This window comes from Sturnus vulgaris, chromosome 2, assembly GCF_052056855.1.
Source record: "Sturnus vulgaris isolate bStuVul1 chromosome 2, bStuVul1.hap1, whole genome shotgun sequence".
In the NCBI taxonomy this organism is placed as follows: Eukaryota; Metazoa; Chordata; class Aves; order Passeriformes; family Sturnidae; genus Sturnus; species Sturnus vulgaris.
The window spans coordinates 17811689-17829822 of NC_142244.1; the positions used below are offsets into that span (position 1 = coordinate 17811689).

Genomic DNA, 18134 nt, shown 5'->3' on the forward strand with positions numbered 1-18134 from the left:
CCACCCTATTTTGGGCAGAGTTGTGCTGAGTCCTTTTAAAAAACTGATGGGGCTTTTGACTTCCTGCTGAGTGGTCCTACAGAGGAGTCTGCTGGACTTGCTCAAGGGGAACAAGAGCCCAAGGATGCAGCCCATGGAAGGCCAGAGCATCCCACAGAAACCTGGCTGTGCCCAGTTCATACAGAGGGAGTGTAACACAGAACATGGACTGCAGCTGTCAGTCTGCCCTCAGGAATGAGGGAAGGACACTTCCCAAGGACCAGAGATGACAGCAAGAATTGGGCAGACCCTGCCACAATGACTGAAACAGTCAGTGCAAGACCAGGAAAGCTGGAGTTGAAAGAATAATTGATTTGAAATGCTTTTCATTTCTCTTATCCTGACTCTGTTGCTTTGAATTCTTCCCATTTAAAAAGTTTTTAGTTCATCTCATAATGGTACATAGAATTTTCCCTCCTTAGGGAAATGCTTTTTCATGTTTGGGGGTTCATGGTCAGATTCACCTTGGATGCCTGGCTGACACAGGGATGTGCCACTGGCCATCAGCCTCTGTGATATCCCCTCCTGCTGGACATGCTCTAGGTACCTGCTCAGCAGCATTTGGCACTTCAGCACCTGCCTGCAGCCAGGCTGGAGCAGAGGATCAGAGACACTTCTGAGTTCTACACCTACAACAGGCTCTCATGTGAAGCAGCTGGGTGAATCGACAGGAAAACAGGGAGCATTTCAACAAAGCCTGTTCTACATTTCAAGGAAGTTCTTCAGAACAGATAAAGGTGTTGAAACCCAGAAACCTGGGAGTTTTATACTTTCTGTGCTTTCTGACACTGACCCCCAGGAGAACACTGCTGTTGATTTGAGGGCTTGGAGAAGGCTTCCAAATTTGAGTGACAGAGTTAGAATCACAGGTGTGTAGTTAGAATGGAAGTATGTGATTTCACATGATGAAGAGTTTTGAATTTGGGGTTTTAGAATATAGTAATAGGTATGGGACAAGATGGTGGTTCTTGGGCATTGTCTCCTTTCTTGTTCCTTTTTCTTCATGCTTTCAGGTAGTAGTTTCTGGTTGGACAGTCAGTGCTGCACTGCGGGTCACAGGGGTTTGATTATTGGGTCAAAAGTATAAATAATATAGTTGTTATTTCTCTGTTGGACTGTTTAGCTTTAAAAGACCTTGTAATCAGCTCGATTTCATCTCCCTCGTTTTTAGCTGTAAGCTACAAGTGTTGCAGAACTCTCTGTACTATAAATAAGAATTAATAAACAACTAAGCCCGAACACAAAAAATTAGTCTCTTTTGTGATTTCATCCTGACTCTGAGTGAAGGCAGAAAAAAAAGAAACAAGTCACTAACAAAGGAAAAAAGGAATATGTCATGGCACTGTTTGTTTTTTTCACAACACAGCACTCCCTGGTTAAAAGCAGCTCTAGCCATGATGAACAGGACAGGCACTAACTACTCTGTAAAATTAATTGTTCTGTGTTGGTATCCAGCAGACAATTACAGGACAAATAATAGCTTTCAATTATCATTTGGTATCCTTCCTGACCCTGGCCGGGAGAGGGGCTGCGTGGCTCAGAGCTCAGACTGTCCCTGACTCCTGTCCCTGGGGCGCTCGGTGCCAGCTGAGCTCCTCACACGGGCGATTAGCGAGGCTCAGCCCTCGTGTGAGAACCTGTTAAACTGCAGCGATGGCTGCGCTCCCTTTCAAGCATTGTGAAGCAAAAGAGGTTTTGAGAACTAAATGAAGAAATCTATGCTATAAAGAAAAATCTGGGGTCTTTTTTTCCCCACCAGCTTGCATATTGAAACCAATAGAAAACCTTGCAAAGTGACTTGTTCTCCTCTAAGTCAGCTTGCAGTTCTGTACAGAACTTCTAAGAAATGGAAGTTGCAGCAAAGTTATCAGAACACCTCTATTTTAGGCCTAAACCAAATGTAAATATATATTCTACATATATAAATATATAAGCTCTATAATCCCATTACAATATCTACATTGAATTCAGTAGATGCACCACAATACTGCAGTGCAGAGAAATTAGATTAATTCCTTATTTTGGCCATACATCACTTTTTAAAGTGAAATAGAAAAAAAAGGGTGAAATAAATTATTTAATGTTCATTTATCTTCTCTATTACAATTCTGTCACTGTGCCCTATCATGGGAATGTACAAATTCTGCACGTTTTGTAAGAGTAATAATGAGAACGCACTCCTCCACTGAAATAAAAGTTTAAATGATACATATGAAAGTTACTCAAAAATCATCTTGCAATTAGCAGTTGTGATAATAATTGGAACTGAAATGTATTTTGTTATCAGGAAAAAATGGTGTATTGGGGACTTGTCATTTGAACAAGGTTCTTCATGTTCAAGAGTTTTGCACTTCACTGGAAACCCCCTCTATAGCACCACAAACCAAAAAACCCATCCCAACTCTCCTCACCCAAATCCCATTTGTCATTGTAGCAGTTTATTTGCATCACATAAAGAATTAAGTGTTAATGAACTGACCTAAAGCATGCAAGGAAGGTCCCACATGTCCAGCTAGAAGGTAAACTTCAGTGAAACAAAATTAAAATTCTCATTTATGAATGCAAGGCTTAACAGCATGCTTCCAACACTGAAGCTGGTAAGACTCTCTCCTCTCCAATCTCTCTTTTCCAAACATATCCTTGTAAATGAACACAAATTGCCAGAAGAGGAAACAAAGTGGGAAAAGACCCTCCACAGCCAACAAAACCACAAAGAATGACAAAAGTCTCCCACTTACACTTGCACATTTGCTTAAAATAAACTTTTCCAGCAGTTTATTACACATCCTTTAGCCAAAAATCAAAACAACTTCCCTTAGCAGTGCCCGTGTGTTCGCTGAATCACACGACTGAGAAGGGAACAAAGCCAAATTCCAGTTCTTCCTATGGCACAGACAAATCTGAAACTGGAATAGAAGAGGCACCAGGCAATCAGCTGTTCAAATTAAATAAGAAAACTCACACTTGTGGTGTAGGCAGCTTCGGGGTCATCCTCCAGCACCCGTGACAAGCCAAAATCGGAGACTTTGCACATGAGGTTGCTGTTGACCAGGATGTTCCGTGCTGCCAGGTCCCGGTGCACGTAGCCCATGTCCGACAGGTATTTCATGCCAGAGGCAATCCCCCGCAGCATTCCAACCAGCTGGATCACTGTGAAGTGCCCATCGTGCTTCTGCAAGGGAAGAAACAACACAGCTACTTCCCATTTATTTCATCCCAATGAGATGAACCACAGCTCTTCTTTAAAATGCTTTTGTCACCCATCCAGCAAAGCTGCCCACTTGCGAGCTTGTTTTTTTTTTCAAGCAGTGCTTGCCATCACATCTCTCATTGTGCAGTTTATCTCCCTTTCCTCCACATTTTCACACATTTCACAATCTTCCTACTGACAACGCTTAATTGCTTTCACACTTGGCTACTATGAACGCCTTCCCCCCCGACACTATTTTTAGTGCAAGAATGAGAAAGGACACAAAACTTTTCACCTATTACTCCATGGCCTCAGGAAAGAAAGAGGCCTCTTTTTATTGTCTCAGCCATGAGATAGTGCTGTTACCTTGCTTTTATGGCATTTTTTGGTGGAGGGTTTGTTTATTTAAAAAAATTCCCAAAATAACCTGAGAAAAGTTTGGGGCTTTAGCTTATGCTGTTTGTGCACCTAACACCTAATCTCTGAACATCAGATTAAAAAGGAGATTTGGGGTGGAATTCATGGGTTATGTAGCTTTGCCAAAATTTTCCTGGCAGATTAAGGTTAAGCTCAGAGCCATGAATTCATTAAACTGCTTAACACCTTCTGAAAGCTCTTGGAGTTGAACACATGAATAAGAGTTATGCCATTAACTGTGCTTGCCCAGCTGGGCAGCCTTGCTGGGCCTCAGTTTCTCCATCTGCAGCACCAAAGTCAACACTTCTTTATGTCCTGCATCAGACAGCTCCTGAATTATGTGGCAGTGGGGACCTGCACAGAAATGTGATTGCAGGCTCTTGGTCTTGTTTAGGCTTGCCCTATCTACCATTCACAGCAGACTGCCTGCAGAAGTATTTTTGTGACTTCATTTGGCAGACGTTTAGCTTCTCATGGATTATTCAGTGACCCAGGCTTTTTATGTTCGAAGGACCAGCCAAACAAAAACAACTCCTGCAAACAAGTTAACTTTCCATTTTCTCTTTCAAGACTTTCAGCACTGGGCTACAGAGAAATAACAAGTTTTGATCAGCATTCAGGACACTTCTATTGCTTAGCTCATGCATTTAAGCAAGATGATTTTTATAGGGGAGAAACTTACAGGAATTTCAGCAAATTCATTAGATTCAGCAAAGCAACAGGCTGAACTATGCTTAGCTTCATCCCTGGTCAGCAAAATATTTCAGCATTCCCATAATGATTCAATGATTTGGGGCGTAAATCTAGCTAGTCAGGATATGAACATTTAAGGACTATGACAAAAATCAGAAAGAAAATGGTGAAAGGAAGATACCAACACACCTTGTCAGCTAGAAGATGTCACTGCCTTATTATAGTACTCAGCAACTTTTATTTAAGGAGCCATGCCAAACACCACAGCCACCTCCCAGGAAAGCACATTTAATGACACTTCTCTGAAACCAGCTATTTATAACTGGTTTAGAGCCTTTTTTTTCCCCCTGAATGTGTCAGTGTCTTATGTCAGGGCAGTAAAGCCTTTCTGTCTCTCAAATCTCCACACCGAAGTGGAGGCAGCTCTCCCCAAGTGATCAGGCCACACTTCCCCTCATTGTCACCATCAAGGCCACCTATGAGCAGCTGGTTCTGCAGAGGACACTCAGGAGGGTCAAGACACAACTGTGATGAGTCCCAAACTACCAGTGACAGGAGTTTTAAATAAACTCATTCCATCCAGCAATTAAGGAGAGACCAAAGATTATGTTCTTAACTGCTTTCAGCTGCTTCCTGTAAAGGAAGGACAGGAATTCCAGCCAATATTTTTGTAATGAGGCAACATGGGATTTGCCTTTTATATACTAATTCTAATTGTTCAATTCATTAAAAAATCACGAAGTTGGTTGCCAACAGTTAATACCCTTCACATTATCATGTATGGATTACTTTTTTCAGCTAACTGTAGAATTAGGATTTGGAACAAAGTGCCAGCACCTGACTTTTGCAAAATGACCATTCAAGCCCCTCTCTACCCCATAACAAAGCACCAAACTAAACCAACCCCCCAAACCCCTAGATTTTACCTCCTCCTTATCCTCCTTACCAGCTTCATTTTTTCAACAAACCTCAGAGTCGCCTGCAGCACCTCCCTTAACCTTTTGTTTTCTTGGATTGCAAGCCTTCATTCCTTCCTTTTTTAATTTCTGTTCTTGCAAATCTAGACCACGCTTGGGTGATTTTTCACAAAACATAACCTTTTGTCTGCTCCTGCCAAGTCTCAGGACTCGCCTTACCAGTATAGCTGTAATGCCTGAGTTTAAAACAATCTCATGCTTTTGCCATTCTCTCTGCCCTTCTTTAAATATTTTTTTGGGTTTCTGCCTTGACACAAAAAGTTAAAGCTTCTTATCTTCACTATTAAAGAAATGACAGACCTGCTAACATACCAGCTGCAATTTTATTCTGTTCTCCTTCTGTATATTTATATTTCTCAGAATCCTCTACTGCATCAGTTCTCCTCTCTTTTCTCAGGCTTGGTTTTACATTTTTGCACCACCAGCCTTGCAGTTGGACCAACTACATTTTTTTACTGTCAGCAGAAGAGTCTTTTCTCAATCAAATCTCTTTGTAATCATTTCTGCATCAGTTTCCATGCCAGCTGTATCCCCTTACAGTCTATAAACTGTTATCTTTCAATACATCAACTTTTTTTTTTATGTGAGCTGATCAGGCTACAGACTATGAGCTACACTTAACCTTTGGAAAATTCAGGTAGGTTGATGAAATTACAGCAGGTAGAATCTGGCCTCATATTTTCAGCGTTTTTAAGTCCCCAGGTACAATCCTTTGCCAACTTTCCACTATCTTGTTTCATTCACTTGGCATATAGGGAAATAAAACGCTCATCTGAGTGGTGGGATGGTTGTTACCCAGGGCTTTATTCTGATTCCCATAGCTTAGATTTGAAATGTTTTTTGATAGGATTCCCACTGGGCTATTAAGGGTGCTAATCAATACTGGCAGCAATTCAGACCTCAGTGGACTCACCACATTTATCCTATCATTCCATTAAATTTTAATCAAGCGTTGATGGCTTTGCTAAATAAACTTTTAGCAACAGCTGGGTAGAGATGCAATATCTGAGTAGTTGCTCTTGCATTTATGCAGCCCTTAAAAATGCCCTGAAAAAATGATTTTTATTCAGCTACAGTTTGCTTTTGAGACCCTTATGTAAGTGAAATATTCTCCTCATGTTACAGACCTTTCAAGAGCACTAACATATAATGGGCTGCTGAAGAGATTCAGTGACTCTAGGGGAGGAAGGAGGATATCCAGAGTTTCTCTCATTGCATTTTGCCCTCCAGTTTTCAGCTCCAGTGACCAGTTTAGTGCTTTTCAACAAGCCTGTGGAATTTTTCTTCTTCCGAAGGTTTTTTCCATTTTACTACCCAGTAAACCTTTGAAGGTGTGGCCACTGGATTTTTCTGTATTGTTTCTGGAGTTCAATCTATTCCAAAATCCACTTCCTTATGTGCCAAATGAGTCAGAACACATTTAGGCCTTTATCCTCTGTGCAGGATTAGCTACAGGTCTAAATATTTTGCAGCAGATTATTTAGATCTCATTTTAGATGGAGAACAGCACTGAAAATGGTGTGTCTGTTTCTAACTTAGATCATATTCATCACTGACTTCCTACTGGGCACTGGGTGAAAGATGCAATTTTTGTTATGCATTTATCATTACAGTTTTACTGTGCAAAGTAAATGGTAGAACTTTGTCAAGATAAATCTTCCAAATTTCAAGTTCCAGCTTGGTATTTCTTGAAAGCGTAACTCATACTTCAAACTATCATGTATGTCACACTAAAGTTTATATTTTTGGCACTAAATGAGGTCAGCTAATTTCTTCTTCATTCAACTGTTGACAGAGTTCCATGCAGACTTAATTATTATTAATAGATTCCATTAGTTCAATAGAATATCATTACTTTCGTTCATTTAAAATGCTAATGAGCAATCCTACACAGAGAGCAGAACAGCCCTGCCCAAATTCCATTCCCTCCACACAGGATGTAGCCAATACAGCAGAAATTTCATGAACACCATATTTCTCTGGCTGCTCACAAGGATCTCATGTGAGAGTTTTAAAGCTTTACTGAAGCCAAAGTTTATGAGATCAGCTGTTTCTCCCACAGCCACAAAGCCTGAGCCCTGCTACAAAAGGAAACCAGATCTTGTTTGACAGAATCAACTCTTGACAAATCCGTGTTGGCTCACACTTATCTCACTGTTATCTTTGAGATGTTTGGACTTTGTTTGATAATTTGTTCCAGAAATCTTACAGCAGTTGACATTAAGCTGACTGGCCTGTGATTTCTTGGCTTCTTTTTTCCTCTCTTCTAAAAGACACTGGCTCTGTTCTGATCTTCTGAGTTCTGATTCTTGACAAATTCACGAAAAACTTGGTGAGAGAGCTCACATTACCTTTCAAATTCTTTTTGCCTTCAAATACAAGACGATTTATAATAAATTTCTTGTTGCTCGGTACTAAGAATATCTATGGTATTTAATGTCTAAGTAAGAATATCTACATATTAAAAATGCTCAGCGTTTCTAAATTAACTTCTCCCAGCAGCATCAGAAATGATGTTTATACATCATTTAGGAGAGTAAAACATTGCTTGAGAACAAATGCTGTCTCTGTAGCATCAGTGACAGCTTCTCAGTGCAATCTTGGGTCACTTAAATACATGCTGCCTATGATTTCATTATTAAGGGAATGCATTCTTTCAAACTCACTTTCTAATTGCTCAATCTGATTTCAGTTTTTTAAAAAATAAAAAGTTATCATCAGTTTCCAGGTTTCCACTGCATATTTTGTCTTTTACAGACTGATTTTTGAAAGCAAAATGCCATCTTTACCCTGCCAGGAAAGGAATGTACCTCCAATAAATTCAAGTGCACATGAATGCTGCGTGGGAAAGCAAAAGAAGGAATATTAGTTATTAGGTCTAATGGTGTTGCTTCTCTGAATGCAGATAAATAAAAACAGGAACCATTAAAGTTAGGAAAGGCCATCTGGCTTTTTTCCCCCACAGCTTTCTCTGTCTGGTGGGGCCACGTTAGATGGATATACAACAGACACTTTACAACATTGTTTTGTAGAATTTGCTGCAAGTGTTCATTTTTGTCTTCTCTCCCCTTCCCCCCAAACTTGCTAAATGTGTCTGCCACAGCATCTAAACTGTAGCTGAAAAAAGGCTGAGTGTGATGGCAAAGCTGCCCTGAGAATACTTCATAACGATTACTGCAAGAAAGAGCAATATATCACAATATTTTCTCCATCTAGTAACACTTATCTTAGCCTCTGCCAGGCCAGCCTTGAGGGATTAAAACTTGAAGCTGAATTCCAGGGTTTCATTTGCTGTACACTCTGCTGCAGTTGGTGCTCTAAGGCAATTAAGCATATTTCTTATAGACTCTTCGAAAGAAAAAAAAAGTATGTAGGGTAGCATTTTCACTTCCTATGCTTGCCTGTATATAAATCTAACTTTTTTTCCACAAGTATTTTAATTTTCTGAAGTGAACAGAAATATATCAGCACTAGCTTTTCAGGAGGAAGAGGAGAATTACAATGGCAAATAGTAACAATGAAGAAAGCAAGATGGTGCTGTGATTACCCTAGGTAAATACATCCCTTCCTTTTCCTGCTCTGAGATTCACAAAACTGGGCAAGACTGGAGCATCTTTCAAACCTAAACATCTCTGTCCATTCAGCAAACCTTGGACACTGAGCAGGAACAAAGCTCTGGTAGCCTGCAGCTGCAGAAAAATACTGAAAGAAGTTCAGTATTCTGGTGATATTCTTTGGTTCACTTTATGTGATTCTGTGTAGCCAACCACAAACCTCCTCCAAAAGGCAGCTTCCAGACATGCTCCTTTTCTGTGTTTAAATCCATGCCCACTCTGCCTGATGCATCAGGAGGTGAGCACAGACCACAGAGCTCTCCAGGAATCATTCTTCCCAAGAAGCCACCTCACCTCCTCATCACCCTGTTCCTCTCCATGTGCTGCTAAATCCAATTATTTCAGCCAAGAATGACCCCTTAAATGGAGCTGTGAAAACAAAATGGAGCAGATGAGATTTTAATTTGAATAGCCCCATGAATCTGTGAGGCACAGGCTGAGTGGGGCACGGTGTGTTGGGGTGAAAAAAACAACCTCAAGGAAAGGACTTTTAGAGGAATTATTGCAATCATCTCATAGGCTTGTGTCCAACAGCCATCTCCAATCCACAGCAGGGCAAACTGCCAAGCTGCTTGCTAAAAAGGTTTTGTGGGTTTTCAGCTTTTTTTCTCTAGTTTGTGGTTGTTATGCATCTCTCCCTGTTGTCTTTCTCGTTGTCTCTTCTGCAGCCTGTATCCACAAACTCAAGCAAACACATCTGCCTGCAACCACCCTGTGTAATCACTAACATCTTTCCATCAATGGAGACCTGCCCTTTCAACCCTTCTTGCCTTTATTATTTGCCTCAGATGCCTGCAGAATAAGTGATTGCTGAGATCTCCATGACACGGGCAGGTGACTAAAACATAAAGACAATGTGTCCCATCCAAAGTTTGTGTGAAGCTGGTAACAGGAAATTTTACCTGGGTCTCCTCAGTTCCCAAGGGTTAGCCACTTTCTGTCCAAGCACGGATTTCCTCTGTCTGGAAGCTGTTGGTGTAATGCTGAAAGAGGCTCTAGCCCCTGAGGAAATACTTAGCTGGAAACCCACATCCTTTTTCAGAGAAATCTCTCCAAGTGTTACCAGAAACGAAGCCACATGACCCTCATTTCTGGTCAGACAACTGTTTCATTGATGGCAAATTTCAGGTATACTTTTGTGGGATGATTAACCTACATATCTCAGTCTTATATGATGAAAACCTCCCAAACAACACTACAAAAAACGAAGCTTCATCTTTTGTAAATGAGTTTTATATAATTGCAAAAATAATGCAGTATTTCTGAGGAAAATTCAGTGTCAAGTGTACCCAGCAATTTAGGATGTCTGATGATGCACAATCACTGAAATTAATTACCATCATCTTAGAAAATTGGTTCTAATTAGCTGATGCCTTCCCACTAGAATATCTCTGAAGCAGCTTCATATTGCAGATCCATTCCAATGTTTTTTACTCAAAAGCTCAAAGTTAGCAGCCAGCATACAGGATAGTTTGTGGGATGGGGAAGACATAATTCAGCTGGGCTTGCTGTTAAATCCATAAAATAAATAGCAGAAAGTGGACACTGCTGTCTGTAAAGCAAGGAAGTGAAGGCTATTTAGATTTTAGGGGTGAGAGATTAAAGGGTGATGGGAGGCTTCTGATTCTTGACACAGCCTGTAGTGGCATGAAAGCAAATATCTCACCAGGGCTGTGAGGAGGGTGATGGCAAATGCAATTCTTCCTCTGGAATACCCTCACATGGTTCACCACAGAATCTCACTTGGAAATTTGTAAGATTGACCCACTTCTGCAGGCTTTTGGAGAAAGACAGATGGAGGGATGTGCTGAGGAATTTTTGCTGGTTGTGATATGTGGGGAAATATTTCTTATGGTAAGAAATGGACTTTTTTTCTCCTCTGTGTAAACACACTTTGCACTGGAACAATTGATTCCTTTAAATAATAAGAAAGACAGACTATGTGATAAGCCCTTCCAAATCCCACAACATTTGTTATAGTCACTGAACGCCTTTCATTAGGATTGCTAAAGATAAAGCCTCTCTGCTTCTTTGTATCTTCACAAAAGCTCTTAAAAATGTGGACTTATATCTGCAGGAAACAACCATTATTAATGAAGCAGCTGGATTTCTTTTTAAATAGGTTACTTTGCAGCCATTTGCTCTGCTAATTATAAACAGAAATGCTGACATATATCTACAGTGCTTTGAGATGTTGAATATTATCTAAAGTACATTCAATAAGCATTTTAGAAGAATAACCCATATCTGAAGTGTGAATTGAAGCTGTAAAATAATATACACGAAAAACAGCTGCAGAAATTATTAGCTCACATTTCTCCCCAGCAGTTCTGCTTCCAAATATATCCAATGCAATGTGAGAAGCATTGCTCCACAGTAACATCATAATTCTGCTGATGCCACTTTCTATTAAAGTATCTTAATAAGTAGTAACTGTTCTGATAAATGAATGCATGTGAAATAAACCTGGAATATAGATATCACACCAAAGCAGTTCAGAGAAAGGTAATTCTCTCTCATGAATTATTTCAGGACATGGTTCTATTCTCCTCTATGAAATTCTCCACACACACACACACATGCACAGAACAATATTTCAGGCCCAGACAAATCTTCCTGGGGCACTGCTGGAAAATAACAGAGCAAGGAAGCTGCAGGTACTCGAATCAGGGGCAAATGGATAGAGAGAAGAGCCAGAAAAGAAAGGAGAGTAATTTTAAAAAACTATCCAGTGTCCAAGACATGCATGATATCAAACACTCTATTTTGAGAAATCACCAAATTCTTACAGGAAACTGCTGGTATGTTTCTGACAACATAACAGATATCTGTCATGTGTCTTGGCAATGGAAAATAAAAAATTATTTGGGAGAGTCAGTGAGGAGGACAGCAAAGAAATGTCAGAGAAAAATTACTGAGGAATAACCAAAACCAAAAAGTGAAGAGAATCAGTGTCTAGAGGTGTCTGACAATGGCTCTGCTGTACTCTCAGGGCTGCATCCCCTGCCCCTCCTGCTCTTCTCTTGTGGCTTCCCCTCTTCCCAACAGCTACTGTCTGCATGACTTTCTCCCCTCTCATGGAAATCTTCCAGAAGTGTTGCCTGCTTTTCCCTCCTGTTTATTCACTTTTTTTTTTTTTCCTCTAACCAGTTCCTTCATCCTGCTACCAAAGAAGAGCCTTCAACCATCACCAAGATTTTCACACCAATATTTCCACAGCTCCCTGTTGAACATCTCTCCTTTGGGATACCCTTTCAAACAAATTCCCAAACCCACAGGCCCCTGACTGGCCACAAGCCCAGATTAACCATTCTGCAGGATGGAAATGGCAAGGCACTGGAATACTGAGGGCTGCTGTTTACTTTTTAAGACAAATCTGAAATACTTGAGATGAAAATTATTCACACAGGGTCTTAGGTCAGTGGGTCTCTGGAGCATTTCCAGGAGTTCTGTAAAAAAAGAGACTCTTTTAGGGTAAGTATAGCTCACAGAGGGGGGTCATCCTTTCCTTTTACATTAAAAAAAAAAAAAAACAAACCAATTTTGCCAGCATATTACTGACATTTTCTGTAGCCCTTCTTTAATGTTTATTAAGGACCATTGGGGGTTAATTAATGCCAGGACATTTCACCCATGAACTGTTTTCTAATTCAATTTGTTAAATGCAAGTAGCCATAAATATTATAAATCAATTACTGAGTATATTCTATGCTTCGCCAACCAAAAAAATCATAACAGAGTATTTTTGAAGGTGATTGAGAAAAATGAACCACTTCCATAAGGCCAGGCATTTAGGCTTCAATTTATCTTTTCTTTCACAAAAACACAATTTGAAATACATTTTGCTAAATACAGGAACTACTTTTGTAGAAAAAATCAATTACATTCTAAAGTTTAAATCTTCTTTTTTTCTAGCCATGCTTTAATGTATTACTGTACCTCAGAAACGTACCCTGGAGAAAAGGCTTCTATTCTTCACTAAAAATCCATGAATAACATTAGGTAGAAATTAATTTGTGATAAATGATTTAAAATCTTAACCTAGAATGGTTTTCTGATTCAAATGTCATCAGAAAATGGCACCTCACCCGCAGGAAGGAGTCAAGGGATCCGTTCTCCATGTATTCAACTACAATCATTACTGGTCTGCCTGCAAAACACCAAAGAGACACATTAGGATTATGGACAAATGATGGGGATTTTACAATTCTAGCTGTTCAGGGGTTATTAACAGTAAATGAATATATAAAATATTTCCAAAATTCTAATTTATATTGCAAACACAATTCACTGTGTTACTCCCCAAGAACTATTTTCTGTGCTTTTTTTATTTTTTTTTTAATTTTTTGTTTTTGTGGTTTTTTGTTTTTTTTTTTTTTTTTTTTTTTTTTTGCTTTTGGTTCTTACTGGATTAGCTGAATGCACATCATTCACTTTAGTATATTGTCCCTTAAAAATGATCAAAGAAGAGCCTGCTATGTCCAAATAACAAAACTTGCTGTGTAGTATTTTGGAATGTATCCAAATTAAGGCAAAACTCAAATATTCATAAGCCATGTCCAAGTAATTGCAAACTGAGGGTCATAATTTTCCTCTCAAAGAAAAATATCTCAGTGATTTAGGAACATAGGAGACAGATGGAATGGGGTGTCACAAAAAAAGCTCTCCTAGATATGCTCTGTGCATTGGGTGGGTATAATCCAGCAAAACTCTGAATTCATATGTTTGTATATACCTGAAATATACAGTGTTACTCAAATCAACTTTTTTCCTCAACCAGCACAGTCCCAGGGTGGCACCATATCCAAATTGAAGCAAAACAAGACATGACATTTATTTTTTGAAAGGCTATCTAAATCTGAAGATACATTTTGAAGTGTGTACTTAAAACAGTATTAAAAACAGCCTTTAAAAAAACAAATGCTTGACAGGAGAGGGGCAATCAGGCTGCCAACCAGGCTGCACAGCAATTCTTAAAATTATTTATATTAAAAAGCCGCCATTCTATTAAATAAAAAATAATAAAGAGGAATGTTAAAAAGATTAGGAAGTAGGTGAAAGGTCTTAAAATGGCAGATTTTTCTTTTCCTGGGAATGCCTATCTCTTGGAGTTTGTAGGAAACCAGAGCTATGCCAAGTGGTGACACTGTGAGTCCACCATTTCACCTCCTCAATTCCACACTAGCTGGACCAATATTTTTCAAGCCCCAAAGAAGACTCTCTCATCCCCTTTTTTTTCCTCTTCTGCTCAAATTATGTTTGTGATTTTTTTTGAATGAGAAACAAACACAGTGCTCGGGCTGATAAAGTGTAGAAGAGCATTTTGATTGTTCCAGCACAATTGTCCATTTCTGTTCAGTTTGCTTAACAGTGGAAGTGTTAATTAAATTGTCCAGAATGTACAAGAGGCCACAGCCAGGATTCTTCCCGAGCTGTTACAGTTAACCTTCTATCTAAAAACGTGAATGATCCATTTCTGTGTTTGCTCCAGCATGCTGACCCCGAGTTTTGGGCTCCTGGTGCTGCCCATTCACAGAGCTTAGTCTGGTCTTTCTGTAGTTCCTATCAATATTCCCTCATTTCCTCTAATAAAATTTGTGATTATTTCTGTATTGACTCTCATGTTCACATCTACAATGAATTAAAAAAAAACAACTTCATATTGTTGTCACAATACTAGAATGTTTTTGTGTGTGAAAATTCCCAGATGCCTTGACAGTCTTTTTGGATAGCCCTTGGAAGTGTGAAGAATAACCAGCTTCTTTCATTTTAACTGAATGTTTAGTCTCAGCTGCTGATTTGTATCTGCCACCAATGAATTATATTCTTCTGCACCCATTGGTTATACCCTGGTTTTGCATTTTAAACTTAGAAGATGCATCACTTTTAAGCTCCTAGAGATCAGAGCATTTTAAAAATTCATGTTTTCTTTAGTTCAGTTTGCTAATGATGACTGGTTGTACAGCTCACTCTCTTTAATTTCAAGCACATGAATGCCCCAGATTCCTTTACCTTTATCATTTCTTTACTGTCATAGGGCTGACACCTCCACATGAAAGGAAAATCCTATAATTTAGAGAAGTAAACAAACTGCAGCCTGATGCTAGAGAATCTTACACTCTGCAAAACCCTCTCGAGCAAGTAGTAATTTCTGAATTAATGCAGACAATTGCATTTTTCAGTAAATAGGGGTGTAAAGCTGGCTTGCAGATGGCATATTTGGTCAGGTAGAAGTTACCCAGAAATTTGTCTTTCTGGATAAATCAACAATTAAAAGACCTGTACAGAAAATTTGCATTTGAAGGGAAGGACAAATGGAGCTTTGAAACAGCACCCGTGTGGTTTCCTGTGGGTAATCTTGTAGCACTCTACACTTTCCAGAAGCTGTAATGTTCTCTAGAGGTTCACAGGCTCTCATTGCAGCTTTTATTCTCCTTAGATTCATATCCTCAACACAAATTGTTTTCATACTTGCTAAAGAGAACTATTAATTCCTTTACATTCTCTCATAAAATATTTCTCCCTCCAAAAAAACCCCACCTGTACTTCCTTTTGGCCCTATGCTCCTAGGTTAAAGTAACTATGAAATATATTTATATGCATTAATTTGTGGATTTAAAGGAGAGATTTTGGTATTTTTTTCCACTGCACAATGAGGTTTTAAACCACTCAACTTGATATGACATGCCTCAACACAAAACCAGCTCTTCCAAGTGACAGCACAGGAAAGGCACTAAATACACACAAGAAAAGCAGCATTTTCCTTCTAACAGGTTGCTGTAAATCAGAAAATCAGTATATCATCAGTAAATTTAGTCACTTAGACTGATAGCTTCCCACTGACTCAGCCTGTATCACTTGCCATGCTACCTAAAATTCAAATGAAATTGAAGTGAGATTGTGTCAAGACACCACAATGTGTCAAGACACCATGAAAACAAACCTGGCTCCATCACTTGATTATCTCAAGCAAAAATCTTTAGTCTGGACCCAAACCCAAATTCTCAAATTTTCAATTTCAAATTCTCAGTCTTCAGTGTGACAGCACTTGATAAAAGCCACCTCATTTTGGCTTCAACTTTAATGTATCCCTAGAACTATTTATGTATCCCAAGCCAGACTGTGACAGTGACATTTTTCGTCAGCCCAGTATTTGTCTTTGGAGCACTTGTGGATTAAAAATGTCTCAGCTGCTGTTAGGGTGGCTTGAAGATATTGTAAAAATCTCTGGTACACAGCAGAATGCAATGGGAACTTTTATCATCAAAGTGGCAAGGCTGGCTCTATGGCCACTATGTTGTCCTCTACAGTGCAATTTGAGTCCAGAAAAACTTGTATGTGTTGGACTCCTGTACAAACACAAAATGCTGCTTTAGTTTCAAAGAGGGCTACAAAACTAACACTTGAAAAATAATATTGAGAGATTTCTAAACTAGTGTAGTGTTTGCATCTAAATAATTTTTTTTAAAAGCCTATTACTGAGATTATGAAAATTCACATTGTTCTCATGGTACTGAGAATTCTTCATCCTCAAAACAAGAACAGGAATGAATAGATGGGAACAGAGCAGAGAAATCTCTGAGACAGAGAAGCAATCCTTGATTATTTTATCAAGGGGAAGGCTGATGCAATGCTGGAAGGCATTGAAATTGTTTCCCCAGGATTGCTCATAGGACAAGAGATGGAGAATGAACAGGTCTAAGGACAAAGAGCAGATACAGATGGCAGTGAAGGCACTCCTGGGAGTGACAACGACCTCCACAAAAGGCTGCCCCTCCTGGGATAGGAGCACACCCAATCTCCAAAGAGTGCCCACTCCAGGGAAGTGTTTCCACACAGGAACAGGTACAGGAGAAGGATCTGAAGAACTGAGTTAATTTTACAGTCAAGAACCACACAAGAGAAGGAATTTAAAAAGGACACTGGAAAAGGGGTTAGCACAGGAACTAAGAAGCTAAAAAGTGCAGGTGCTGCTGGAGGAGAGCACACAGCTTCTTGTTTGAATTGGGGAGGATGAAATAAAAATGTTTGAAGATGGATTTGATAATCAAATCAGTCAAACAAATCAGACTTGCAGCAGTTTTAGATGCTTATCACTGCTGGAGTGGGGAGCACTGTGAGAAAACAGACTTTTTAAAGCACAGGAATTATAGAGTGTCCTGAGGCAATAGGTTTGAACCCTAAATACAGAATTTACACACTACATATATCACATTTATTATCTGCAGCACATTATAACAGATGTATCATTTTACTACATAGTTAAGATAACAACATGAAATAATAACTGTATTTATACATGACACACACACTGATACCACTCCCACATTCTCAGATTTTTTGTGAAAGCATAAATATTCCTGCCTTGACATGTGTGGGATATTGTCTAAAGCAGTTTTCCCTCCTTGCATGTGGAGTAACTGTGGCTCTGGGAGATTTCAGAGATTTCCATTTCAGAGTTCCAGCCACACTGAACACACAAGAGCAGTACTGGGGCTTGGCATGATGCAGGAAAAGGACAGCAATTCAATTTATCACAACTGAGATGAATCTACAGAAGGTGCAGGGGCTGTTCTCTGTTTTGAGGCAACTCCCACCCTGTGGCAGAGGATGACTGGTTTTGACAATTTTCCCTAAGAAACTTCTTCACTGGAGTTCTCCCACTTAGCTGTACTGCAATGCCACTCAAACAAAACCAGTGAAAATGACAAACAACCTGTATTGATGTCATGCCACCTCAGAATATGCTGCAATTTTGTGTTTTCCATTGATCAATCTGCTTGACATTTTTTTAATAAGCAGGAATGTAAAAAAAAGAAAAAAACCTCAATCCCATACATTGCCAAATAATGTAAAATACCGATTAAATCTAAAATTCACATTGTATATATTTTTAGTTCTCTATTTTTTTTCTACAACACAAGATTTTGATAGCATGCAATTTAATTGAGTGCCAGAGTGATGAATAAGGAGAAGAATCTGAAGTGTCATATCAATGACAAAATATTCAGCTTGTTGTCTCCTGGTGTCATTTTAAATAATGCAGCAAAGCCTCCTTTAATGAATGTTTTATGTAAGATTAATCCTCCAAAAAGAATAGTTAGCAAATGTTCTTTTTCTACAGACTTAGAATGAAATTTCTAATACCAATTATGGGGATAGATTTGTTAACATAAACACATGATACTCATTTTTTTCACTTAA

The 18134-nt window shown here is 39.2% G+C and overlaps 1 protein-coding gene across 4 annotated transcripts in view; it reads right to left on the reverse strand.

The window, feature by feature from the left end:
* EPHA6 (EPH receptor A6) overlaps nt 1-18134 on the reverse strand; it is a 369885-nt gene that overhangs the window by 46479 nt on the left and 305272 nt on the right. For all 4 annotated transcript variants that reach the window (XM_088158465.1, XM_014882838.2, XM_088158463.1 and 1 more), the window contains 2 exons: nt 13019-13080; nt 3002-3211 (listed from right to left, as the gene is read on the reverse strand). In XM_088158465.1, coding sequence (XP_088014591.1) covers nt 3002-3211; nt 13019-13080 — 272 coding nt within the window. The remainder of the gene's footprint in view (nt 1-3001; nt 3212-13018; nt 13081-18134) is intronic.